This window comes from Heptranchias perlo, chromosome 23, assembly GCF_035084215.1.
Source record: "Heptranchias perlo isolate sHepPer1 chromosome 23, sHepPer1.hap1, whole genome shotgun sequence".
NCBI lineage: Eukaryota > Metazoa > Chordata > Chondrichthyes > Hexanchiformes > Hexanchidae > Heptranchias > Heptranchias perlo.
In genome coordinates this window covers 10,585,833-10,612,611 of record NC_090347.1, presented here as the reverse complement: position 1 = coordinate 10,612,611, position 26,779 = coordinate 10,585,833, and the positions used below count along the sequence as shown (strand labels likewise).

Genomic DNA, 26,779 nt, shown 5'->3' with positions numbered 1-26,779 from the left:
CCAGCACTACTTCAAAGCCAGTCCACTGCCACATGCCCAAGACTTGACTCTTGTCTCTGTTCAATGCAAGCAAAATCACTAGTTCCTGCACACTTATCAAGGGCATGAAACTCTTCCAATTTATCTGGTGCGATGCACAGCAGCCAAGACTCCTTTCATAATTCTACTCGCACTTCAACTTTGAAACAAATATTCTTTCCAACGACATTTTAGAGGAATTCTACATGGAACTCAAAGGAAAGTTTAAACAATTCAGAGTCCAAAGAATGCAAGAAAATTAACAACAGAAAGAAGTCATTAACCCCAACAAACCAGCCCTTTTTTTGATTGATCTCAATCTGACCTACCCGCCTTCTCAATTCAAAGTAGGTTAGCATAAAGTAGTTTCTTTTACAAAGGGAACAAGCCAAACTTCCTTACTCTTTTTATTTATATATTTCAGATAAATCGAATAGTCTGGTTGCTCAACTGTCTACCCTCAAGGGCAGCAATATGTTTCCAATGATTAGGTGACCATAATAGCACACAGTATTCCAGATGGGGGAAGAACAGCATTTTATACAGCAATAATATAATCTCTTAATCTGTATTCTATCCCTTTGCTACCTCATTGTTACTGTAGCCATTTATACTTTATAAACTTAAATTTTCACCAAACTATCATCATACGGACATAAAACTGGTAGCTTAACTAATTTAATAGATTTATCTGCAATGAACCAGATTTCTTTCCTGATCAGCATGCTGTGTGAATATTCTGTTAAACATATACATTCCTGTTTTAGTCCTTCACCTCAATTTTTTTTGCATTTATACACATTCATCAGCATTGATTATCTAATTTTGGGAGGATGAAGAGAGATGAAGAGAAATTTCCTTATACCGAGAGATGTTAGGGCATGCTTTGCCACAGGGAGTAATTAAGGCAAGACCACTGCATCATTTCAGGGAAGAACATAAGGACATAGAAATAGGAACAGGTGTAGGCCATGCGGCCCCTCGAGCCTGCTCCACCATTCAATAAGATCATGGCTGATCTTCGACCTCAACTCCACTTTCCAGCCCGATCCCCATATCCCTTGATTCCCCTAGAGTCCAAAAATCTATCTATCTCAGCCTTGAATAGTAGAGTAGAATAGAAGAGTAGATAAACACTTGAAGATAGGGCCTGAGAAAACTTCAAATGCATTTTTGGTACTTTTATGTATTTCTTCACTTCTAAAAGAGCCTTTTTATTTATTCAGAATGGCATCAATACGATGATATTATCTGTGCAGCACCCGAAGAAGGTTTGACAGCCAGAGTTAAGAACTTATTCAAAAATAAAAAAACTGATGTAACAAAAGGAAAAGTACTAGCTGGGGAAATCTTGGTGCAGTCAATGTTTAATATCCTTTCAACATGGAATGAAAGGAATTTGAAGTGTTTTCTGAGTCAACTGCGGCAATTCTTTGAAGTTTATAAACGCCCTATGGTTATTGATGGAAGAATACCAGTTCACTGGAATGCCCTTTTGTTTGGGGAGAAAGAAGTGAGTAGGATTATTCATTGTTGCAATTAATTAGTCACTCCAGCAGTACGATAATATACAGAAATTAACCTGTGTTTTGAAGAAAGGATGCTTATTCTGAGAAAATGTTAATGAAATGAATGTTAATCTAACTAGATCAGGCCAATCTTTACATGGAAATATTTTTATCAAAAATTCTTCCTCATTCTTTCTTCATTTAAAGATAAATTGCAGGAGGTTGGAGGCAATCACAGGATCCTTCCTCCTGATGGTAGCCTCATGAGTTACATGATTTTGTAACTCTGGCACCATTTTCAGAACCCAACTCATCTTGTTTTTTTATTTGGAAAAAAAAATTAAATGTAGAACGATACTGTTTGTCTCTCTCTGACAAATAAAAAAACAAATGAATTGGGTTCTGAAAGCCCTAATTACCAACTGCGTTGTGTTGATAGTAATTGGAATGTTTACATTTTCTTAAGCCGTGAGATTGAGCAAGGCAGGTGCAGATACACAGCCAGGAACCAATCACAGAACTTCACATTCAGTGTTTGCAGAAATCCCGTAGAAAGTCACAAACCAGTGCTGCGACAAATTTGGATTCCTTACCCCGGTCGCCCCTAAATGATGTCCCCTCACTGCTGACAGATACGAAGAATCCACCAGTGAGCCAAACCTCACATTCATTCCCCAGTTGTGGCAAACCTCAATTTCACCTTCCATAGTTCTGCCAAACCCCAGGTTCCCCCTCTACAGTGATGCTAGATCAAAGTACTCCCACCCTGGTCCTGCCAAAATCCAGGACAGTTCCCCATTGTTACCAAATCCAAGATCATTCCCCTGTGCTTTAAAGTGCAGGACTGCCCCCAAATGCAGATAAACCTCATTCATTCCTCCCCAGTACTGCGAAATATCATATCTACCTCCAGTTGATCCATCTCGGATTCCATCTTACTGCGAATTCTCAACTTTAAGAATGTTAAAGGATAAAAATTAAATATATGGGTAAAGGAATAATATAATTATATAAATAATAACATAATATTATTTATGTGTTATATAAAACATTACTCGTTTACAGAGTTGTGAAATTCAATCCGCAAAGCATCAGTTTAAAAAAAAGCCCAGTATCATTTTATTAAAAATAGAATTGGACTTATTCTCACTGTAAATTAGTGAACCTCATTTATCCCTTGCATGGTATAAACACCCTCTGACTCACTGAGCATTACCATGGGCGATCTATTTACCCCAGATAAACTTTTTCCTTGTATCTTCATCTGCTGGGTGAATCATAGAGTCATAGAGTTATACAGCACGGATAGAGGCCCTTCGGCCCATCGTGTCCGCGCCGGCCATCAAACCCTGTCTACTCTAATCCCATATTCCAGCATTTGGTCCGTAGCCTTGTATGCTATGGCATTTCAAGTGCTCATCCAAATGCTTCTTGAATGTTGTGAGGGTTCCTGCCTCCACAACCCTTTCAGGCAGTGAGTTCCAGACTCCAACCACCCTCTGGGTGAAAAAGTTCTTTCTCAAATCCCCTCTAAACCTCCCGCCTTTTACCTTGAATCTATGTCCCCTTGTTATAGAACCCTCAACGAAGGGAAAAAGCTCCTTAGTATCCATCCTATCTGTGCCCCTCATAATTTTGTACACCTCAATCATGTCCCCCCTCAGCCTCCTCTGCTCCAAGGAAAACAAACCCAATCTTCCCAGTCTCTCTTCATAGCTGAAGCGCTCCAGCCCTGGTAACATCCTGGTGAATCTCCTCTGCACCCTCTCCAAAGCGATCACATCCTTCCTGTAGTGTGGCGACCAGAACTGCACACAGTACTCCAGCTGTGGCCTAACCAGTGTTTTATACAGCTCCATCATAACCTCCTTGCTCTTATATTCTATGCCTCGGCTAATAAAGGCAAGTATCCCATATGCCTTCTTTACCACCTTATCTACCTGTTCCGCCGCCTTCAGGGATCTGTGAACTTGCACACCAAGATCCCTCTGACCCTCTGTCTTGCCTAGGGTCCTCCCATTCATTGTGTATTCCCTTGCCTTGTTAGTCCCTCCAAAGTGCATCACCTTGCACTTTTCCGGGTTAAATTCCATTTGCCACTGTTCCGCCCATCTGACCAACCCATCTATATCGTCCTGCAGACTGAGGCTATCCTCCTCGCTATTTACCACCCTACCAATTTTTGTATCATCAGCAAACTTACTGATCATACCTTTTACATTCATATCCAAGTCATTAATGTAGACCACAAACAGCAAGGGACCCAGCACCGATCCCTGTGGTACCCCACTGGCCACAGGCTTCCAGTCACAAAAACAACCTTCGACCATCACCCTCTGCCTTCTGCCACTAAGCCAGTTTTGTATCCAAAGTGCCAAGGCACCCTGGATTCCATGGGCTCGTACCTTCTTGACCAGTCTCCTGTGGGGGACTTTATCGAAGGCCTTACTGAAATCCATGTATACCACATCCACTGCGTTACCCTCATCCACACGCCTAGTCACCCCCTCAAAAAATTCAATCAAATTAGTCAGACATGATCTTCCCTTGACAAAGCCATGTTGACTATCCCTGATTAATCCTTGCTTCTCCAAGTGGAGACTAATTTTGTCCTTCAGAATTTTTTCCAATAATTTTCCTACCACTGATGTTAGGCTCACTGGCCTGTAGTTCCCCGGTTTCTCCCTACTCCCCTTCTTGAATAATGGTACTACATTAGCGGTTCTCCAGTCCTCTGGCACATCCCCTGTGGCCAGAGAGGTTCTGAATATATGTGTTAGAGCCCCCGCAACCTCCTCCTTTGCCTCACACAGTAGCCTGGGATACATTTCGTCCAGGCCTGGGGATTTATCCATTTTTAGGTCTGCTAAAACCGCCAATACCTCCTCCCGCTCGATGTTAATATGTTCGAGTATATCACAGTCCCCCTGCCGTATTTCTATGTCTACATCGTCCTTCTCCATAGTGAAAACAGATGCAAAAAATTCATTTAGAACCCCTCCTACATCTGCCGGCTCCACACACAGATTGCCATTTTTGTCCCTAATGGGCCCTATTTTTTCCCTAGTCATCCTCTTACCCTGAATATACTTATAAAACATCTTAGGATTTTCCTTTATTTTGCTCGCCAGTGTTATTTCATGGCCCCTCCTTGATCTCCTAATTTCTTTTTTAAGTATCCCCCTGCACTTTTTGTACTCCTCTAGGGCTTCCTCCGTCTTTAGCCTTTTGTATCTGCCAAAAGCCCTCCTTTTTTTCCTAATCCATTCTCGTATATCCCCTGACATCCAAGGTTCCCTGGAGTTCTTGGAACCACCCTTGACCTTTACGGGAACATGTTGCCATTGTATGGTCTCAATCTCCCTTCTGAAAGACTCCCATTGCTCCGATGCGGATTTTCCTACAAGCAGCTGATCCCAGTCCATTTTGGCCAGATCCTGCCTTATCCTATTAAAATCGGCCTTCCCCCAATTTAGAACCTTTCTTTCCGGCCCCTCCCTATCCTTTTCCATGACCACCTTAAATCTCACCGAATTATGGTCACTGTCACCAAAGTGCTCACCTACTAGCACTTCTTCCACTTGGCCGGCCACATTCCCTAGAATTAGGTCCAGTACCGCCCCCTCTCTTGTCGGACTTTCTACATGCTGGCTCAAAAAGCTCTCCTGGATGCACGTTAAGAATTTTGTACCCTCTAAGCCTTTTACACTCTGAGTATCCCAGTTAATATTGGGGAAGTTGAAATCCCCCACTATTATTACCCTATTATTTGCACAATCACTTCTTAAGGTTTGTCTAATTTTTTTCTAACATCTCCATGTTAGAAAAAAATTAGACAAACCTTAAGAAGTGGAGAAGGTGGGACCTTACAGGTATGTAAGTTACCTCCTAAATTGAGTGGAAAAGTTTAATCTGAAGCACTATTTCAAGTAGAACTGTTTTTGTAGTAAGACCCTTATGCCATATTTAATGTTTTCTCTCTATATTGACTGGAGCTGCTGTTGAAAATAAGTTCAGATAATGATTGTTTATTGTTTAGGTTAAGAGTCTCCTGTACAAGGTTTTGAAAGAAAGGGCTAAGTCTCAAAATAATCAAGCTTCAAAAACAGAGACAACTTCTGTGATAAGCCGTCTGCGAACAGGCGTGCTACTATTGTACCTGGCTGACGTCTATGATCTTGAAATACGTAGACATGATCTGTTCTCAGTTTGTGATCTTCTGTGTGTACAACAAAAATCGACGAATACCCTTACCAAGGAATTCAAGACACTTAAAGAAAGCTTCCATTTTGGGAACAGGTAAGAACTGTGCAAATAAAATACGAGTATTCAGAGATTTAAAAACATATATTGGCTGTTCCATAGTTGAAAACTCAATTCTCATTGGTCTGATAAAATAGTTTAAATAATTGATGTTATGCAATCTCTAGTTTCAGTAAAAAAAAATTGAAATATTTTTGCGCGTATCAAATTAAAAAGAAACTTTCTTGCATATTGTAGTTTTTCTTGTTTATAGTTCATGTGCTTTAAATAATACACCGGAAGGACATCCCAATAGTGTCATGGGATCTCTTGCATCCACATGAACAGGCAGACTGGAGAGACTACACCTCTGATAATGCAGCACTCCCTCTGTACAGTATTGAAGTGTCAACCTAGATTTATGTGCTGAAGTCCTGACATGGGGTTTGAACTCATGACTTATAATTTTGCAAGGGATTGTTTTTAATTGGCCAGCTGAGTATCTTAACATACATGGAAATCCACTGTCTTGCGCCTCCAAACCAAATTACTGACAAAATCCACAGTAGTGGAGTTTTTGTTTACCTGATGTGGAGTGCACCCATTTATTTAAGCACATTTACCAGAATAGAGCACTGGTAAACTTACCATATCTTGCCCAGTTAGGACAACTCTACATCTCAAGGCATTGGCTTGCAGGGTTATCTGAAACCAAGTAGAAGAATCCCAGCCTCCAATAACAGGTCTCATCAATAAGCTAGCCTGGCTGGTTAATCATCAGTTACGTCTGTGGATCTGCCTGCCTCTGCTATCAGGTTACTGAGACTTCCACAGAGAATTATTTTGGTTCCAATTTCCAATCACAAGCCTGCAATTTGATCCCAAAAAGGCCCTATTCATCTGGCCTAACCCACCCCGCTATTCACAAGGAGGATAGACAGTAGTTAGTCACTAGAGAACTGATTAGTTGGTTTGAGCTGTCAACTAGGCTGACTGCAGATAACAGGAATTCCTCCCAAGTGGCAGTGTGCAACATAACTCAGCATAAAATGTGAGTGCGTTACCACCATCCCACTGACTGCAACGAAGATACACATCACACCCATCAAACAGTGGTTCCAAGAGTTGAGGGATTTGGGCTTTGTAGGGATAAAAGGCACAATGTGATTTTGTTCTTTAATTTGGGGAAATAGCTTTTTATCCTCACACAACCGAAATTTTCTATTTAAGTTAGCGGGCTCTTTATAAAGAAAAGGATCATTTATTATATACCAGAAAAATATGGCATTAGAATTCAACAATATCTTCAGTTTATGCACAATTTAGAATTGCTTTAACAACAATTTTATACATTTTTTTTCCTACATTATATATAGAAAAAAATTAGAAAGCAAAGGCCTATCCTATACTAACCCCTTAAACGAAAGTTCCACGTATACTCACGGCCAGGTTATGTAGGTCTTCAGTCGGTCCAGCGCCAAGTTATGCAAGTTCCTATGGTGGTCTGTTCTTCTGTATCAACCATGAGGCATAACTCAGCAGCCTTTTTTGCTTTAGCCCATCTGGACTCTATTGTTACCCATTTATACATAACTTTTGTTTGTTATATGTATTTTTACTATGCAATTCCCCCTTCTTAGGATGCAAGGGTGAAAAGGTCTACCTTTTGTATTCCAAACCTTGCAAGTTAACATCAGTGGGTAATGCATTAATGTGGCAAAGGAAAGGTTAGTCAACATTGAGTGCCTTCCACAAATGTCTAACATCAAAACTATGTAATAATCACAATGCTAGGTAACAATTCATTCCTTATCCTCTGAACCGGTAACTTGAATTCTTTTGTGAGGACAGTAGGTTTTGAGTCGGTTCATGTGCACCCATTTAAAAATGTCATTTCCTTTGGGTTTATGGCATTTGATTTGGTGGACCACAGATGATACTTTATCTGTAAAGATATGTGGGCCATTCCAACTTGGTAAGAATTTCTTCACTTGCATTGTTTTTTACTGTTGAAATAGAATACTTTTTCTCCAATTTTATATTCTCATGCTGTTGACCTTTTGTCATGGTATGCTTTCATTCCTTTACCACTTTTGTCTAGGTTTTTCTGGGCAAAAGAAAATGTATTTTGAAAGTGCTGTCTTACATTTGTTACATACAGGGAGGCAGTTGTAGCATTTGTTAAATTTATATCAAATGCAAGTTGTTATTGTAAGTAGCTTAATACAGCCAACTGACCAACTAACTGATGCTCAAGCTTAAAAACCTCCCCATTTCCAAGTAACATTTACTCACTGCTGATTTGCTTGAACAAAAATGTTGATTTCTGATTTCATACAGAATTTATAATTACATAAATATAGCAGTGTGTGGTGAGTCTGTCTGGGTGACCTAAAGGAATTTTATCCGACTTGTGTTTAGTCAACTTACAGTAATGCTACTTCTAAGTAAATGTTTTTTTCTGGGTTTTATTTAATATATCTGAATTTTTTTTTATAGCATTGCAGCCTTACTGTGGCAGATGATGGTCAGATGTATTGATGAGGATATAATAAAATGGGTGCAAGTGATTCCTGTTTTCCATTTATTCATTCTGTCATCCAACCCAGCGAGCACAGATCTTTTGGACACCAGTTTTAAATCTGAAGACAGCTGGGCTGAACTCGAAGGGCTTCCAATTATTAATTTCAGAGAACAATTTCATTATAGATCCCCACGGTAGGCCTTTTTTGAACCCACTATATGACAGTAGATCAGTCAGTCCTTACACAGTATCCCTATGGGCATGTAGTCGAGAAGACTGTTACATTGTCTGATGCTAAATTGGCTTGTTAAGTGGCAGTCATGTCCCTAATTGAGAACCTGGGTACAAGAAAAGAATGGTCAACACATCCCTCTTTCCCTGTCATTTTGATCCATGTTCTGATCTGCAGAGAAGGTCTTCATAGAGTTCTTTGGTAGAGTAAATATTTTTATATACTGAATAAATATATGTATATTATATATATATAATATATATATATATATATATATATATATATAATATGAGAGCGAAAGTAGGAAATAGAAACATAGGAATAGGCCATTCAGCCCCTCGAACCTGTTCCGACATTCAGCTAAATCATGGTTGATCTGTACCTCAACTCCATTTACCCGCCTTTGCTTGTCTGTGTTTTTGGGTGATCTTTGGCAGTGCATTTCTGTGAACTTTAGCTTTGTGAATATGTTCAGTGTCCAAGAAATGCAACTGCAGCTTAGAGAAGTAGGGGTATAAATGCTTGTTCTAGCAGAAAATGCATAAATTTCTCTAAGGTGTATGGTGCTTTAAAAAAAAATGACCAGGTCACCTGATGTGATAGGACTTGACGTGGGACTGCGCCATGCAGGAAGGAAGATCCCAGTTTTGATCGCCAATTCATGTTGAGTTAGCTGATCTCAGTAATGGTGGGCACTGCAGTTAGCCAATGTGTCTCCAGACCATGGGAGAGTAAGCCAAGATTTCTGCTCTTTGTCTCAATCCAATGATGCCTGCTGGAAAGTGCATGCTTGTGGATATGATGTGATGATCCATATCATTCAAAAGCTTGATTGCATTTGTTGCAAAGGTTCATGGGATGAATGGCCTCATGGCAATGCCTGTAACTATACTGCAGTCAGTAGAGGATGAGAGAAAACTGAATGGTTGGGAGGAGGAAATTTTGATTGCCTCAGGCAACAAAATCATTTTGTTTTCAAGAATGCCTGAATTCTGTTTCATATGTTAAAGAGGCATTTGAAACTCTTGTAACACCGATAAATGTACCTTTTTAACAATATAGATCAATCTTTTTAACGTACACTTTTTAATAAAATCTTCATATTTTTGGTATGCCTTAAAATAAACTCTTTAAAAGGCATTGTGATTCATAGTGTGTTTAAGTGTACACAATGACATGATATATTTAACTTTTTGTGAATGATTTTATTAAGGGAGCTCCTTGATCTAATGTGTAAAAATAAGCATTTGGCGGAGGTGGATAGACTTTTACTTCGATCTTGGTTCAGCTTATTGCCATTGGACGCTTTGCCAGAATACTTGAAAATGATGACTCCTGATCTGCTCGACGTTTTACAAGGAATCATTCAGAGACTGAAGAAAAGTCGCATTTCATACAGCAATGAGGTTTGTGTTTGCTAAAACCAGTATTTTGTTTAATGCTTATTCAGGGCAAGCCAATTAAAGTATATAGAAATTACGGATTCCTTCTCATACCCATTTTTTTTTAGTCCTGATCATTTGATCCCAATTCTGAGCCCAGTGTAAATGGCAACATTTGATAGTTTGCTTTATTGATAATTTATCCTTGTGTTTTTAGTCTGTCTGAATTTGGGTCTCTTCCACAAAGAGGCTCAGTGGGCAGGCTACCTCCAGACCTCTGCCAGTACCTAGTTTGGCTACCTGCTAAGAAACATGGGGTACTAGGCCGGCTTGATATTCCAGCCAGTTATTCTTCCCTTTCAAATGAGAATCCTTACCTGCCTGCTCAAGTGGATGTAAAAGATCCCATGGCACTATTCAAAGAAGAGCAGAGAATTTTCCAGGTGCCCTCCGTGTATATAGTGCCTTACCACCTCAAAATGTCCCAAAGCATTTTATAATCATGGCAGCCAACTTGCACATAGCAAAATTTAAACTTTCCCCCTCAAACAATACCATCAAAACAGATTAACTGATGTTCATTCATTTGCTATTTGCTATTATTAAATAGAAAATAGCAAATGAATGAACTATTATTAAATAGCAAATAGCAAATGAATGAACATCAGTTAATCTGTTTTGATGATATTGTTTGAGGGGGAAAGTTTAAATTTTGCGATGTGCAAGTTGGTTGCCATGATTATACAAATTGGTTTCCATGTTTGCCTACATACCAACCGTGACTGTCCTTCAGTCTAACATCTGCTTTGGGGAAGTTATTGGAATCTATCTAGGGGTACACAAATCACTAAAAGTAGCGAAGCAGGTTAATAAGGCCATAAAAAAGGCAAACCAAGCGCAGGGGTTCGTTTCTAGAGGGATAGAATTGAAAAGCAGAGAAGTTATGTTAAACTTGTATAGAACCTTGGTTAGACCACACTTGGAGCATTGTGAACAGTTCCGGTCTCCATATCATAAAAAGGATGTGGAAGCATTGAAGAAGGTGCAAAAAAGATTCACAAGGATGATACCAGAACTGAGAGCACATACTTATCAGGAAAGGCTGATTAGGCTGGGGTTCTTTTTTTTCTAGAAAAGAGAAGGCTGAGGGGTGACCTGATAGACGTTTTTAAGATTATGAAAGGGTTTGATAGGGTAGACGTAGAGAAAATGTTTCCACTTGTGGGGGAAACCAAAACTAGAGGTCATAAATATAAGATAGTCACGAATGAATTCAGGAGAAACCTCTTTATCCAGAGAGTGGTAAGAATGTGGAATGTGCTACCACAAGGAGTAGTTGAGGCAAATAGCATAGATGTATTTAAGGGGAAGCTAGATAAGCACAGACATGAATAGAAGGGTATGCTGATAGGGTTAGATCAAGTAGGGAGGGAGGAGGCTCGTTTGGAGCATAAAGACCGGCATGGAACAGTTGGGCCAAATGGCCTGTTTTTGTGTTGTAGACTGTAACTCGATGGCAGAATGACTGAGCACTTAGAGAAATTTGAGCTGATTTAGAAAGAGCCAACATGGATTTGTAAATGATAGGTTGTGTCTAACGAACCTAATTGAATTTTTTGAGGCAACTAAAGTAGTAGATAGGGGAATGTCTGCGGATGTAGCTTGTATGGACTTCCAGAAGACATTTGATAAGCTCATGGAATTGAAGGCAAATTATTGACCTGGTTAGGTGGTAGAAGACAGAGTAGGGATAATGGGTATGCACTTGAATTGGAAGGAAGTGACTGGTGCTGTCCCACAAGGATCTGTGCTGGGGCCTCAACTATTCATTATATTTATTAATGACTTAGATAACACAATAGTGAGCCATACATCCAAGTTTGCTGATGACACAAAGATTGGTGGCATAGTAAGTAGTGTAGATGGGAGCACACAATTACAAAGAGACGCTGATAGATTAAGTGAGTGGACAAAATTGTGGCAGATGGATTTCAATGCAGGTAATTGTGAGGTCATACATTTTGGACCAAAAAAGGATAGATCAGAGTATTTCTTAAATGGTGAAAAGCTAGGAACAGTTAGGGATCCATGTATACAGATCACTAAAATGTAGTGGTCAGGTACAAAACATAATCAAAATGGCTAATGGAATGTTAGCCTTTACGTCTAGAGGACTATAACATAAAGGGGAGGAAGTTTTGCTACAGCTATACAAAGCTCTGGTTAGACCACATCTGGACTACTCTGTACAGTTCTGGGCACCGCACCTTAGAAAAGATATATTGGCCTTGGAAGAAGTGCAGCGCAGATTCACTAGAATGTTATCAGGGCTCCAAGTGTTAAATTATGAGGAGAGATTACATAAAGTAGGCTTGTATTCCCTGCAATATAGAAGGTTAAGGGGTGATTTGATTCAAGTATTTAGGATTTTGAAACGAACTGATAGGGTAGATAGAGAGAAACTTTTTCCGCTGGTGGGGGAGCCTCGGACAAGGGGACATAACCTTAAAATCAGAGCCAGGCCATTCAGGAGAGAAGTTAGGAAACACTTCTTCACTCAAAGAACTGCCTTCAGTTAATTTACACAGTATATATTTAGTTATCTAAACATTGAGTTATGATATATTGTGAACGTTACAAATTATTATACTCGCTGCGGTGGAGAGGTCTTTATAATTAGTCTTTATCATTAAAAAAAACATTTTTAGACACTATTTAGTAAACTTGGAATTAATTCTACTGTTTTTGATTTTTATTTGTTTATTATGCTCATTAGAAATTGTATAATCTATTGAAACATGTGAAAGAAAACGTGGACAATCAGCAGAACAGGTACACAGTTTCTAATACCAAATATATTTATCTGATCTGTCTTGCATCTAGATTGTTTGTTACCGTAAATGTGTCCATGGCATTCTAAATGTGTCACACTTTGGTTTAAATCAGTGTTGTCCAATACATTAGCCACTAGCTATATGTGGCTAATTGGGAATCCAGAAGAGGCTTATTGCATTTCTTGTATGTATTTTGATGCCCAGCAATTAACACAGGATGGATCTGGCAGCCAACTTCATTGAGGAAATAATAATCAGATAGTTGTGTAAAACAGTTGCTGATTTTGGTACATGTACACATTCATTTTTTTAAGTTGCAAGGCAGCAACTTTCAGCAATTTACTTTTAAATCTTTCTCACATTTTAGTTCCCCTCTTGTCAATTCTAATGTTACTTGACATGCACGCCTTGCAATATAATAATGGTTTTAGCGTACTTTGGAACTGAGAGCCGAGCAGATTGAGAGAGAAAGCAGATGCAGGAAGCCATTCCACAATAATGGGCATTTATTGTCCCTCTCAAAGGCAGTGGCTGAATTAACTCAGGTTGTACCAAAACTAGTTATAACATTTGGAGAACACTTCTTATGCAAGTCAAAAAGTGAAAAAAACTTGTAACAGTATAGAGAACTGAATTTTGGTTTAAATATGATAATATTTTCAAATACAGCATTTTAGGCATTGCAGCTTTGAAGAATGATCAATGTTTACTCCAGACGCAGCAAATCAGAGTGGGAGAAAGTGTTGGCAACAGAATCGAGGATGTTTTGCCAAAATATAGCCATCAATTCTTTGTTTTGTAAACAGACATTGATGTTTTAATTTTTGAGGGAGATTGTGTGTGTATAATTTTATACATATATAATATACAATGTGTTTTTTTTTATATATATATATACACACACAATCAGTGTATAGGAATGTGGGTGTGTATATATTGCATTTCTTTGGGTGAAGTGGGATAAAGTACAATGTGAGCAAAGCACTGACATGAAATGTAACAATTAGGTGCCCCCTTTCACCATGTTCTGATTTTCATTCTGCCCACTTTAGATTTCAGTGTGGTAATGTTGGGTGTTAATTGATTTAAAGCCCTTGATTTAATAGTCCCCCATACATTCATTGCACATTGCAGTGTATTACCATTTTTTTTCTATTAGTATTCTTTGAATCTAAAATATGTATCTGGTCACTGACAGAGAGTTGCAAGTTTTGAATCAATTGGTCTTTCATGTTTTACATTATAGTGATAATTGCAGATGTATTTTTTGTGTATTTTGTTGTGAAGAGAAATTAATTTCAATATATTTCCACTTCTAGGGATCTCGATGATGAACGTGTAGAAGCATGCATGAAGACCAGTTTGAAAATCCATGAAAGCATTTGTAAATGTCTAAAAGCATTGCGGTTTATAGAAATCATCGCCATTTCTGTTGGGTTAATTAGCAAGCTTGCTGAATTTAAAAAATCTTCATTGAAGGTATCAGTAAAACAAAAACGCGTGTGAAACAGCCAATATAATAACTTTCGATTCAAATTCATTGAAATTTAACATAATTGGATATTTATGTTTTATAATTAAAGTGATTTCCTTAAACTTATTTGGGTGCAATGTTTGGTATTCTATCTAAAACTAGATGATGTGGAAAACTAGAAACTTTTATGATATTTTTAAAAGTTGTATAGGATGGAGAGCAGGTCATTATTACTAAACTAAAATATATAAGATAGTATAATATAATGTAAAATAAAATAACAATTAGATTTTGACTGGCTACCTCTGATTCATGCACTTATTACGATAGTGCTTTAACTCAATCCTTAAGGGGGAAAACAATGAAGATTTTTTTTAAAACTTAGGTCGCGGGTGAGAAATCTCAAAATGAGGAAGCCCCAATGATGCCAAGCACTGAAACATTCTTACAAATGACTTTGACAATGACAAGAAGTTGGCTAAAAGATGTCCTTAAAACAAAACTATTTGAATTTGGTACTTCAATCAATCGATCTGAACTCCAGGTAAGGCAGTTTTGTAATAGTACCGAAACTAACATATATCTTGAGCAGTGAAGTATGGGGCTTAGCCTCAATGGGAGTGATTGGGACATAAATGCTAAAATTGTAACTTACTAATTTGTTGTGTTTTGAATTTAATTTGCTTCATTTTAACTGTTCAATATTAGGAACTATTTAAACTTGTTTATTTGGTACCTTAACTGAATTGGTTTGAGCCAGTAATAGGTTAATTAATGGTTACATAAGTGGCAGCTTTTTTTTCTGTAGAAGTTGGGCTGTTGTGTAAGTAAGACAATATAAATCTGAGATTAAAAGAGATTAATTTTGAGCTGAGAGAGGCCAGGAGAGTGTGAACTTTAGCCTCAGTGGGAGTTCAGCCTTGAGGTGCAGTTAGCATAAAATTATACTTGATGGATTAAACTGTTCTGTTATTGTGTTTGAGTTTATTGAATCTTTAACCAAAACCCTCAAGGACAGCTGACTCCATGATGTGTGGTAGCTGTGCAATGTGGTCAGTCTAGGATGACCACACATGGATCAAGTGTCTCCGTGCTTGTGATTGAGTTTGAGGAGAAGGTCAAGTGCATAGGTGTGACTTGTATACCAGATTTTACAGTCTGCAACGTGCCAGCAGTCCTATGCTCTGTGCAAGGCTGGTAAGCCATAGGGTCAGGTCTGCACTGCCTGACAGGACAGCTCAGCCATGATAAGTGGATGCCCTGTGTTTGCCCAAAGGGCAGAGCAGAGGGAATAAAGAATGGGAGGGCAGGTTGTCTATTAAAAAAATACTGATCATCTGCACTGCTCCTTACCCGTTACAGGAGGTGATCACTCCACAGGCAGAGGAGAGAGTTAATGAGGAAGAAAAATGGGTGATCATCCATTGAGGTAGGAGTGTAGAGAGGGGGCAATGCAGAGATCTTTGGGAGTGTTGAATTGACCTACAGATACCTGTGACGGTGACAATTTGGAAGAGGTCAACCATGAGTAAAACCACGGCGCCATGAAGCATGTGGTTACCAAAGAGTGAAGATTCAAGTGAAGAAACACAGTAGTAATAGGGGGTACCATAATCAAGGGAGTAGACTGGAGCTTTTGCAGTTGCAACTGAGAGTCCTGAATGATGTGTTGCCTCCTAGGTGCCAAGGTAAGGAATATCATAGAGCAGGTGGAAAAGATTTTAGACAGGAATGGGAGGCAGCTGGAAGTTCATGTCGGAACCAATAACAGAATTAGCGTCTTGCAAAGGGAGTTTCTGAAATTAGGAGATAGATTAACAAGTAGCATCTTGAGGGTAGTAATCCCTTGATTACTCCTGATGCCATGTGCTGGTCAGCATAGGAATAGTAAAATAAGGGTGTTAAATGCATGGCTGGAGAACTGGTATAAAAGGAAAGAGTTCAAATTCCTGCAACATTGAGACCAGTTCTAGGGCAGAAGTGACATGGACAGGTTTCAGCTGAACCAATGTCATAGCTAGGAGACTAGTGCTGCAGGGGAGGGTTTAAACTAATATGGCAAGGGTAAGGTGGGGTGGGGTGGGGGGTGGAGAAAGCAAAATGAGGAACTAGAAAGGGGAGCAAAAGGGACTAGCGGTGTACGAAAGATAAGAGAAAAACAGATCAAAAGGAGAAAAGAGTGTGAAATGAGTAAGATTGCCAAATGCGTGTGGAGGAAGGGGGGGAATTGTTGAGTTGTACGTATGTAAGTGCACAAAGTACCTTGAATAAAATTGATGCGCAAAAGGCACAAATTGCTATTGGGGGTTATGATACAACAGCATTAATAAAGACTTGGCTTAGGCTAGGGCAGTACTGGAAGTTGAACATTCCTGTTTACATAATATTCAAGAGGGATAGAGTAAGAAAAAAGGGAAGAGAAACGGCAGTGTAAATCAAAGATTCTGTTATAGCACTAAAACATAGGGAAAATGTAGGGGATGGTGCAAAAACTGAATTTATTGGTTCAGAGTTAAGAAATAGGAAGGGAATTGTTACTCTATTGAAAGTACATTTCTAGAACACTGAATAGTGGAAAGAAAATGGAGGGAGAGATATAGAAAGAACTTGAATTTAGAGCCTTTCACATCCTCAGGATGTCCCAAGGTGAGTCATAGCCAATGAAGTTCTTCCAAAGTGTAGTCACTGTTCTAATGTAGGCAAACGTGGCAGCCAATGTGTGCATAGCAAGTTCTCACAAATTGCAGTGAGATAAATGACCGGATGATCTGTTTTTTGGTGTGTTAGCGGACAAATAAATGTCAGCCAGGATACCAGGACAACTGCTCTTCTTCGAATAATGTCATGGGATCTTTTACATCCACCTGAGAGGGCAGATGGGGCTTCGGTGTTATGCCTCATCTAAAAGATGGCAATTGCTTCAATGCAGCACTCCCTCAGTCCCAAGGCTTATCATGGCTAATTAAATACTTTTGAAGTGTGGTCACTATTGTAGTGTAGGTAAAGATGGCAGCCAATTTGCACACTGCAAGGTCTCACAAACAGCAATGGGGTAATAACTAGATGATCTTTTTTAGCAATGTTGGTTAACAGATAAATATTAGCCAAGTTGCCAGGAGAGTGTCCCAAGAGTTGCCAGGACAAAGTAGCCTGCTTGATTGGCACCCCACCCACCACCCTAAACATGCACTCCCTACACCATGGCTGCAGTGTGTACCATCTACGGGATGCACTGCAGTAATTCGCCAAGGCTTCTTTGACAGCACCTCCCAAACCCATGACCTCTACCACCAGAAGGACAAGGGCAGCAGGCACATGGGAACAACACCACCTGCACATTCCCCTCCAAGTCACACACCATCCTGACTTGGAAATATATCGCAGTTCCTTCGTCGTCGCTGGGTCAAAATCCTAGAACTCCCTTCCTAATAGCACTTGGGAGAACCTTCACCACAAGGACTGCAGTGGTTCAAGAAGGCAGCTCACCATCACCTTCTCAAGGGCAATTAGGAATGGGCGATAAATGCTGGCCTTGCCAGCGACGCCCACATCTCATGAACGAATTTTTAAAAAAGTCTCACCATCCTGACTTCGACATATACAACTGTTGCTAGGTCAAAATCCTTGAATTTCCTACTTAACTCCATTGTGGGAGCTCCATCAGCATAAGGACCATAATGGTTCAAGGAGAAGGACAAAACCACCGCCATCTCAGGGCAACTACATATGGCCATAAATGCAGCTTTGCTAGCATTGCCCACATCCCGAGCCCATAAAGAAATTGCTAAGTAAAACAGTGCACAAACAAAGGAAAATGTTGAAACAGAAGATGATTAGGCTACAGACGAGACAAATTCACACAAAAAGTAAAGGGCATGCAGCAAAAGCTGGAGTTTCTTGGCTGTGTAGCAAAATGAAAATGAGACTTAAAAAGAGGCATATCTGGGGCTAATAATACAAAAGAAAAGAATAAAGCAGTTAGGCAAAAAAAGAGATTAGAAAGACCAAGGGAAGGTAAGAAGAAAGATTGGTAAGAGAAATAGTGAAGTATTTTTATAAATGTACAAAAGTTTTTAAAAAAAAAGGTATGACTGATGGAGACATTAAATGAGTACTCTGCCTTGGTTACCATAGAGTGTGGTACTGGGAATGAAAGGGTACAAGAGAAGGAAGTGAAGCATTTAGGTAAGATGGAGTAGAGTTTTCACGGAAATCTTAGGAGATCCAGAGTGGAAATCCGGGAGAAATGGCATGAAAACACTTGTGCCATTTTTGCAGGGTTTCCGCCGAAGTTACAGTGGGAAATCAGGAGAAGCCCTGCAAATATTCCTGGTGGATAACTATAGATAAGGAAATAGTACTGAAAATATTGATGGAAGTCCAAGTGGGGACAGCACCGGGACCCGGTGGCATTTATCCTAGAGTGCCAAAGAAGTCAGAACAAAAAGACTCTGATTTAAAATCTTTCAAACATTTTTCATTATGGAAGTTGTGCTGGAGGACTGAAGGGTTGCGAATGCACATCTGTGCTCTAAAAGATAGAAAGGAGTAAACCGGGAAACTGTCAGACTAACATTCACTGGTAAGTTTCTAAAGCCCATAATACAGGATAGAATTAATACATGAAAGGACATGGCTTAATTAAGGACAGCCAGCATGGATTTGTAAAAATCAGTTTGTGTCTGACAAATTTAATTGAGCTTGTTGATAAAGGAAATGGAGTTGATGTTGTGTATATGGATTTTCAAAAAGCATTTGGTAAGGTGCTGCATAGAAGGCACATGGTATTATAGGGAGTGACACTGCATGGATAGGAAGCTGGTTAAAGGACAGAAAACAAAAGTGATTATTGGATTTTTTTTGCACTTGAAGGATGTAAACAGTGGTGTCCTCCAGGGGTCCGTGTTGGGACCATTGTACTTTTTAATATTTATAAATGATCCAATTTTGAAGAAGCCACATGAAGACATAGACAAATTAATAGATTGGGCCATTGACGTCAGATGAAGTTTAATATGGAGAAATATAAGGTGATTGGGATGAAGAAGAGAATATATACACTAAATGGTAAAATTTTAAGAAGAGTAAGGAATCAGAGACTTAGGGGCTCAGTTACACAAATATTTAAAAGTGGGAGGACAAGTTGATGAAACTATAAAACAATGCATATGGGATCCTAAATTTATAAATAGTTTATTGAGCACAAAAGCAAAGCAGTGATACCAAACCAATACAAATCATTGTTGTAAAGGCCATCGAGAAGGTGTAGAAGAGATTCACTAAGGTGATGCCGGGGTTGTATATTCAGTGGCCTTTTAGATGACACCTCTCTGTCTGCTCACTGTGATTGCCTTGGCAACGGGCAGTAATCACCAGGCTTTGTTCTGTGATCTTAAAATGCAAAGGATTCGAAATTGTCTTTTCCACACTGCCTGAGGAAGGGGAAAGCCCCCGAAAGCTTGTGGGATTAAAAATAAAATCGTTGGACTATAACTTGGTGTTGTAAAATTGTTTACAATTGTTAACCCCAGTCCATCACCGGCATCTCCACATCATGGCTACCACAAACAGTGGTGGAAGCAGAATCCATATTAGCTTTTTACAAGAGAAGTGGGTAGCTTCTTGAAAAATTAAAAATGCAAAGAATATAGGGAAGGACAGGGAAATGGGATTTGGTTGATAGCTCTTTTAGCGAGCTGGCTGAGGCACAATGGGCTGAATGGTCGTCTCATGCATAAAATTTGTATGATTCTATATCTAGATAGAGTTGTATGGTTCATATTCGATGCGTGGCTATTATGTTGCTCTGTTTCTGATTGATAGTATTCTTGTCTTTGCACTGCTCTTAACCTGTTCCTCCTATCTGCTCTTCAGTCTATATAATTGTCATCTGTCACATAATCACTGAATATTTTGACTTCTTCCAAGACCATCTCTTATCGACCATTCTCTTTCTATCTGCCCACAAAGGGTACCCTTCAGCTGAGCTGTTCTACACTGCCTACATCAAAATGAAGCCTGATGTTGACTAGAGTGTCCTATACTCATTTCCCTCACTATCAGACCTGTGTTAAGCTATGTGTTCTCCTGCCTCTGCTACAATGCATTCAATACAAATGGTGCAGGTATAAAATAATTTTGTTTGGAAAATTTGAACCCCAAAACTATACAGTTTGTGGCTTAAGTAAGATATGTAACACTTGTAAGTTGCAATTCAGTGCAAAACAATTTGATATTGGGCTGCATCATTCACTTGACTGTGATAGTGCTGCATTATCCCTCCTCGAACCTCTTCGCAGCCGTTGACAACCATACCATCCTCCTCCGGTGTCTCTTGTTCATTGTCCAGCTTGGTGGGACTGTTCTTTTGGTTCTTACCTATCTGATTGTAACCAGACGATCTCTACCAATGGCTTTTGTTCCCACATCTACACTGTCACCTCGAAAGTCCCCCAAAGATTCATCCTTAAGCCTTCCTCTTCCTCACCTACACGCTCCCCTTTGGCATCATCAACCACAGACGTGAGGTCTGCTTCTACACATACACTAATGTCATCCAACCTTCTCCAACACTTTTTGACTCCTCCACTGCCTTGCAACTTCTGCATCCTATCCAATCCCGAGCTGAGCATCCAGCCCCATGTTGTCTCCATCACAAAGACTGCCTACTTCTACTTCCTGCCTCTACCACTATCTTAGTCCATCTGCTACTGAAACCCTGTCCTCCGTGCCTTTGTCACCTCCAGACTGAAGTATTTCAATGCTATTCTGGCTGGCTTCCCAAATCCAACCTCCAAAAACTTCAGCTCATTCAAAACTCTGCTGTCTGTATCATTTCCTTCAGCATTACCCCTGTTCTAAGAACATAAGAAATAGGAGCAGGAGTAGGCCAATCGGCCCTTTGAGCCTGCTCCACCATTCAATAAGATCATGGCTGATCTGATCCTAACCTCAAATCTAAATTCATGTCCAATTTCCTGCCCGCTCCCCGTAACCCCTAATTCCCTTTACTTCTAGGAAACTGTCTATTTCTGTTTTAAATTTATTTAATGATGTAGCCTCCACAGCTTCCTGGGGCAGCAAATTCCACAGACCTACTACCCTCTGAGTGAAGAAGTTTCTCCTCATCTCAGTTTTGAAAGAGCAGCCGCTTATTCTAAGATTATGCCCCCCAGTTCTAGTTTCACCCATTATTGGGAACATCCTTACCGCATCCACCCGATCAAGCCCCTTCACAATCTTATATGTTTCAATAAGATCGCCTCTCATTCTTCTGAACTCCAATGAGTAGAGTCCCAATCTACTCAACCTCTCCTCATATGTCCACCCCCTCATCCCCGGGATTAACCAAGTGAACCTTCTTTGTACTGCCTCGAGAGCAAGAATGTCTTTTCTTAAGTATGGAGACCAAAACTGTATGCCGTGTTCCAGGTGCGGTCTCACCAATACCTTATATAACTGCAGCAATACCTCCCTGTTTTTATATTCTATCCCCCTAGCAATAAACGCCAACATTCCGTTGGCCTTCTTGATCACCTGCTGCACCTGCGAACTAACTTTTTGATTTTCTTGCACCAGGACCCCCAGATCCCTTTTTACTGCAGTACTTTCCAGTTTCTCGCCATTAAGATAATAACTTGCTCTCCGATTTTTCCTGCCATAGTGCATAACCTCACATTTTCCAATATTGTATTGCATCTGCCAAATCTCCACCCACTCACCCAGCCTGTCTATATCCCCTTGTAGGTTTTTTATGTCCTCCTCACTCTCTACTTTCCCTCCCATCTTTGTATCATCTGCAAACTTTGATATGTTACACTCGGTCCCCTCCTCCAAATCGTTAATATAGATTGTAAAGAGTTGGGGACCCAGCACCGACCCCTGCGGAACACCACTGGCTACAGGTTGCCAGTCCGAGAATGTACCATTTATCCCAACTCTCTGCTTCCTGTTAGATAACCAATCCTCCACCCATGCCAGAATATTACCCCCAATCCAGTGATTCTTTATCTTGAGCAATAGTCTTTTATGTGGCATCTTGTCGAATGCTTTCTGGAAGTCCAAACACACTACGTCCACTGGTTCCCCTTTATCCACCCTGTACGTTATATCCTCAAAGAACTCAAGCAAATTTGTCAGACATGACTTCCCCTTAGTAAAGCCATGCTGACTTTGTCCTATTAAATTATGTTTATCCAAATGTTCTGTTACTGTCTCCTTAATAATAGACTCCAAAATTTTACCCACCACAGATGTTAGGCTAACTGGTCTATAATTTCCAGCCTTCTGCCTACTACCCTTTTTAAATAAGGGTGTTACATTGGCAGTTTTCCAATCTGCCGGGACCTTTGCCGAGTCCAGAGAATTTTGGAAAATTATTACCAAAGCATCCACAATCCCTACTGCCACTTCCCTCAAGACCCTAGGATGTAAGCCATCAGGTCCAGGGGATTTATCCGCCTTGAGTCCCATTAATTTACTGAGTACCAATTCCTTAGTGATTTTAATCGTATTTAGCTCCTCCCCCCCTAGAGCCCCCTGTTTGTCCAGTGTTACTGACGTAAGTTGGGTCCCAATCCTTCAATACTTCAAATTTAATGTTCTCATCCTCATGTTTAAATCCCTTCTTGGCCTCTCTCCTCTCTATTTCTGTCACTCACTCACCCCCCCCCCCCCCCCCCCCCCACCCCACACACACACACAAACATTCTGTTACTGACTCTGGGCTCCCTTTGCTTCACCATCGTTGGCCGTGACTTTAGCTGCCTATGCCCTACGCTCTGGAATTCTCTCCCTAAACCCTGACACCTTCCTCCTTTTTTAAGATCCTCCTTAAAATTCACCTCTTTGACCAAGCTTTGGATCACTCCCTCCTAACATCTCCTACTTTGCCTCAGTGTCCATTTTTTCCCTTACACCTCTGTGAAATGCCTTGGCACATTTTACATTAAAGATGTTATATAAATGCAAGTTGTTGCATGATAACATGCCCTCTTGGTTACGCAGTCTGTTGTCACTCAGTGATTTACTTTGCAGTGACTTGTTTTTAAACATTTGCAAAATAAAGCTATATTTGAATTAAGCATTCTCTATTTACTCATTTACAAAAGGTGTGGGTCACGCTTATAACCTTAGACTTTGGAGATAAAGAATGGGCTTCCATTTGGAGTGAAGGACTCTTGAGTGATCTGGAAGGGCGGATAAAGCAGGTAGTGTATCAGCTATCTAAATGCAGGTCAAATGTACGAATGTTGTTAAGATAGTTTGCTAAACTTGCATAATTATCTTCTCCAATTTTCTCCCCTCCTTTCCTTAACAGTGACTAATGCTTGGGTAAAATTCCATTAGTGCCAGTAGCCCTCTGTTATCTTGCCCAGGTGCAAGCATGAACAAAGAATGTTGTCAGGCTATTCAATTGTAATGAGAAGGGAGGGAGCATAACATGAAACCGGACCCTATTCTCAGCTGATATTTCTCATGCACTTCCCAACAGTGTCACTAGGTAGAAATTGGAATCAAAATGCTGGCTGATTTAATTAAAAGAAAATCCCCTTCCTAGCCTAGGAAACCCTGTGGCTTATTGTCGTGTTGCACTGACAGAGGCCAGGTAACTCAACACAGACCAAGGATTCAACCTGAGGCATTCCTGGTTTGTATGACTTTGTAGCATATCACATGCGTACATTTAGCTACGGAGCCATTGTGAGAACTCTGCATGGTTAAAGCACATACTTGGAAAGGGAAAGAATCTTAACTGTGCAGAAGTCTTGCACTTCATATTCATGCTCTTGTGTGATTTGTTAGTACTTGCTGATGAGTAACATTTACATCAGCTTCGCAGAACACCAGCTGTCCTGATTAATCTGTTGGAAACAGTTTATATAATATTTATTGATTGGAAGGAATAGAATTGGGGAACTGTTCCTGAAAAGTTAGCAGGCTCTTAATTCTTTTTTGGAGGAATGCATTATCCATGTCGCACCCACTTTGTTGTGCAGATTCTTGAGAGCTGAAATATTCTCAAATGTTATACAGGGACTTGGTTAGCATGAATTGCCATTTATCCATCTTTTGTGTTTTTGCAATCCTATTCCAGATTGAGTGAGACAAAAATAAATAATATTCCTTTTCTTTTCATCAGGAGACACCGCACCAGCAGATAGAAATCTACTGCAAAGAGATTGAAGAGTTAAGCAGCTTGCAGCCTTTGGTTGCAAAACGTTTTGAGAACTGTGCACTTGATGCCGTCCATTCTATATGTCAGGTATCAGCAGTATATAACAGTTCTTAAAAATATGGTTAGTATTTGAATCTTTCAAAGACTGGCTCATACTTTGCACATTACATTTATATTTTACCCCTTCTAGGACAAGTCTGAGGCTCAACTTTTAGATAAATTGATTCATTACGATTTGAGCAGATTTGGAAAATTGTTATCAACAATAATTGAAAAATCCTGGCATAAAGACCATGATGGAAGCTTTTCAGAAGATTGTGATTCAGTTGTCCGCCATTTACTTGATTGGTCAGCTGCAAAAACTATCTTTAAATTGCAAGGTATGGCAACAATTTTGGTTTGTTTAATTTACTTAAAAACAAGTACAAAACTGGGAAGGGTAGTAAACAGTGAGGAGGATAGTAATAGACTTCAAAAGGACTTAGACAGGCTGGTGGAATGGGCGGACACATGGCAGATGAAATTTAACGCAGATAAGTAAGAAGTGATACATTTTGGCAGCAAGAATGAGGAGAGGCAATATAAACTAAATGGTACAATTCTAAAGGGGGTGCAGGAACAGAGATACCTGGGGGTATATGTGCACAAACCTTTGAAGATGGCAGGATAGATTGAGAAAGCGGTTAAAAAAGCATACGGGATCTTGGGCTTTATAAATAGAGGCATAGAGTACAAAAGCAAGGAAGTTATGTTGAATCTTTATGAAACACTGGTTTGGCCACAGCTAGAGTATTGTGTCCAATTCTGGGCACGGCACTATAAGAAGGATGTCAAGGCCTTAGAGAGGGTGCAAAAAAGATTTATTGGAATGGTTCCAGGGATGAGGGACTTCAGTTACGTGGACGGACTGGAGAAGTTGGGTTTGTTCTCCTTAGAGCAGAGAAGGTTGAGAGGAGATTTGATAGAAGTGTTCAAAATCATGAAGGGTGTAGATAAAGTAAATAAAGAGAAACTGTTCCCATTGGCGGAAGGGTCGAGAACCAGAGGGGACAGATTTACGGTGATTGGCAAAAGAAACCAAGGCGACAAGAGGTAAAACTTTTTTACGCAGCGAGTAATTATGATCTGGACTGCGCTGGCTGAAAGAGTGGTGGAAGCAGATTCAATCGTGGCTTTTAAAAAGGAATTGGATAAATACTTGAAGGGAAAAAATTTGCAGAGCTACAGGGAAAGAGTGGTGGAATAGGATTAACTGAATTGCTCTTAGAAAGAATTGTCACAGTCTCGGTGGGCCGAATGGCCTCCTTTGCTTGTAACTATTCTATGATTCTAAGTAATCATGGATGGCCTTTACCCTTGCTTTGTGCCCTGGCTGTTAAAATTGACGGTGTACAGGGCAGATCCTACTTGTGAGCCACAGGGCACCTGATATATGTAAGAGATTTTTAAAATCTAGAATTGTGATTTCCCCTTTTCAGGTATTTTGTGGAATGGCCGGTGTTCTTTACTTCAGCTGTTCACAGTCACACTAATGCCAATTCTGCTCGTGGGAGCTAGTTCTTCTATTCTCCATTGTCAACTGTTTCCTGCATTGTCATCTCCTTCCTCCATCTTATCGCATTCCTATGGGATAATGTTTTGACTTTGAGTTTCTAGTGGGGAGCCTTGCATACTGGGAGCGCAAAATTGAAACCTAGGAACAGGAGTAGGCCATTCAGCCCCTAGAGCCTGTTTCGCCATTCAGTGAGATGATGGCTGATCTGTACTCTGACTCCATTTACCCGCCATGGCTCCATATCCCTTAATACCCTTGACTAGCAAAAATCTATCGATCTCCGATTTAAAATTATTAATTGAACTAATTTTTACTTCTTTTTGTGGGAGAGAGTTCCATATTTCTACCACCCTTTGCATGAAGAGGTGTTTCCTAACTTCTCTCCTGAATGGCCTGTCTCTGATTTTAAGCTTACGTCCCCTTGTCCTACACTCCCCCACCAGCGGAAAAAGTTTATCTCTACCTTATCAATTCCTTTCAAAATCCTAAAAACCTCAATTAAGTCACCCCATAACTTTCTGTATTCCAGGGAATACAAGCCTAGTTTATGTAATCTCTCCTCATAATCTAACCCTTGGAGCCCTGGTAACATTTTGGTGAATCTCCTCTGCACTTCTCCCAAGGCCATTATATCTTTTCTAAGGTGCAGAGCCCAGACCTGTACACAATACTCCAGATGCGGTCTAACCAGGGCTTTGTATAGCTATAGCAACTTCCTCCCCTTTATATTCCAGCCCTCTAATTTTAAAGGCTTACATTCCATTAGCCTTTTTGATTATTTTTTGTACCTGACTACGTTTTAGTGATCTGTGTACATAGATCCCTAAATCTTT

General features: G+C 40.0%; 1 protein-coding gene across 4 annotated transcripts in view; it reads left to right on the top strand.

The window, feature by feature from the left end:
- Positions 1–26,779, top strand: part of rnf213a (ring finger protein 213a) — a 166,321-nt gene that overhangs the window by 41,751 nt on the left and 97,791 nt on the right. For all 4 annotated transcript variants that reach the window (XM_068003995.1, XM_068003993.1, XM_068003996.1 and 1 more), the window contains 10 exons: positions 1,245–1,531; positions 5,566–5,825; positions 8,268–8,486; positions 9,738–9,930; positions 12,683–12,738; positions 14,060–14,219; positions 14,600–14,758; positions 23,325–23,423; positions 24,356–24,478; positions 24,582–24,771. In XM_068003995.1, the coding sequence (XP_067860096.1) occupies positions 1,245–1,531; positions 5,566–5,825; positions 8,268–8,486; positions 9,738–9,930; positions 12,683–12,738; positions 14,060–14,219; positions 14,600–14,758; positions 23,325–23,423; positions 24,356–24,478; positions 24,582–24,771 (1,746 nt within the window). The remainder of the gene's footprint in view (positions 1–1,244; positions 1,532–5,565; positions 5,826–8,267; positions 8,487–9,737; positions 9,931–12,682; positions 12,739–14,059; positions 14,220–14,599; positions 14,759–23,324; positions 23,424–24,355; positions 24,479–24,581; positions 24,772–26,779) is intronic.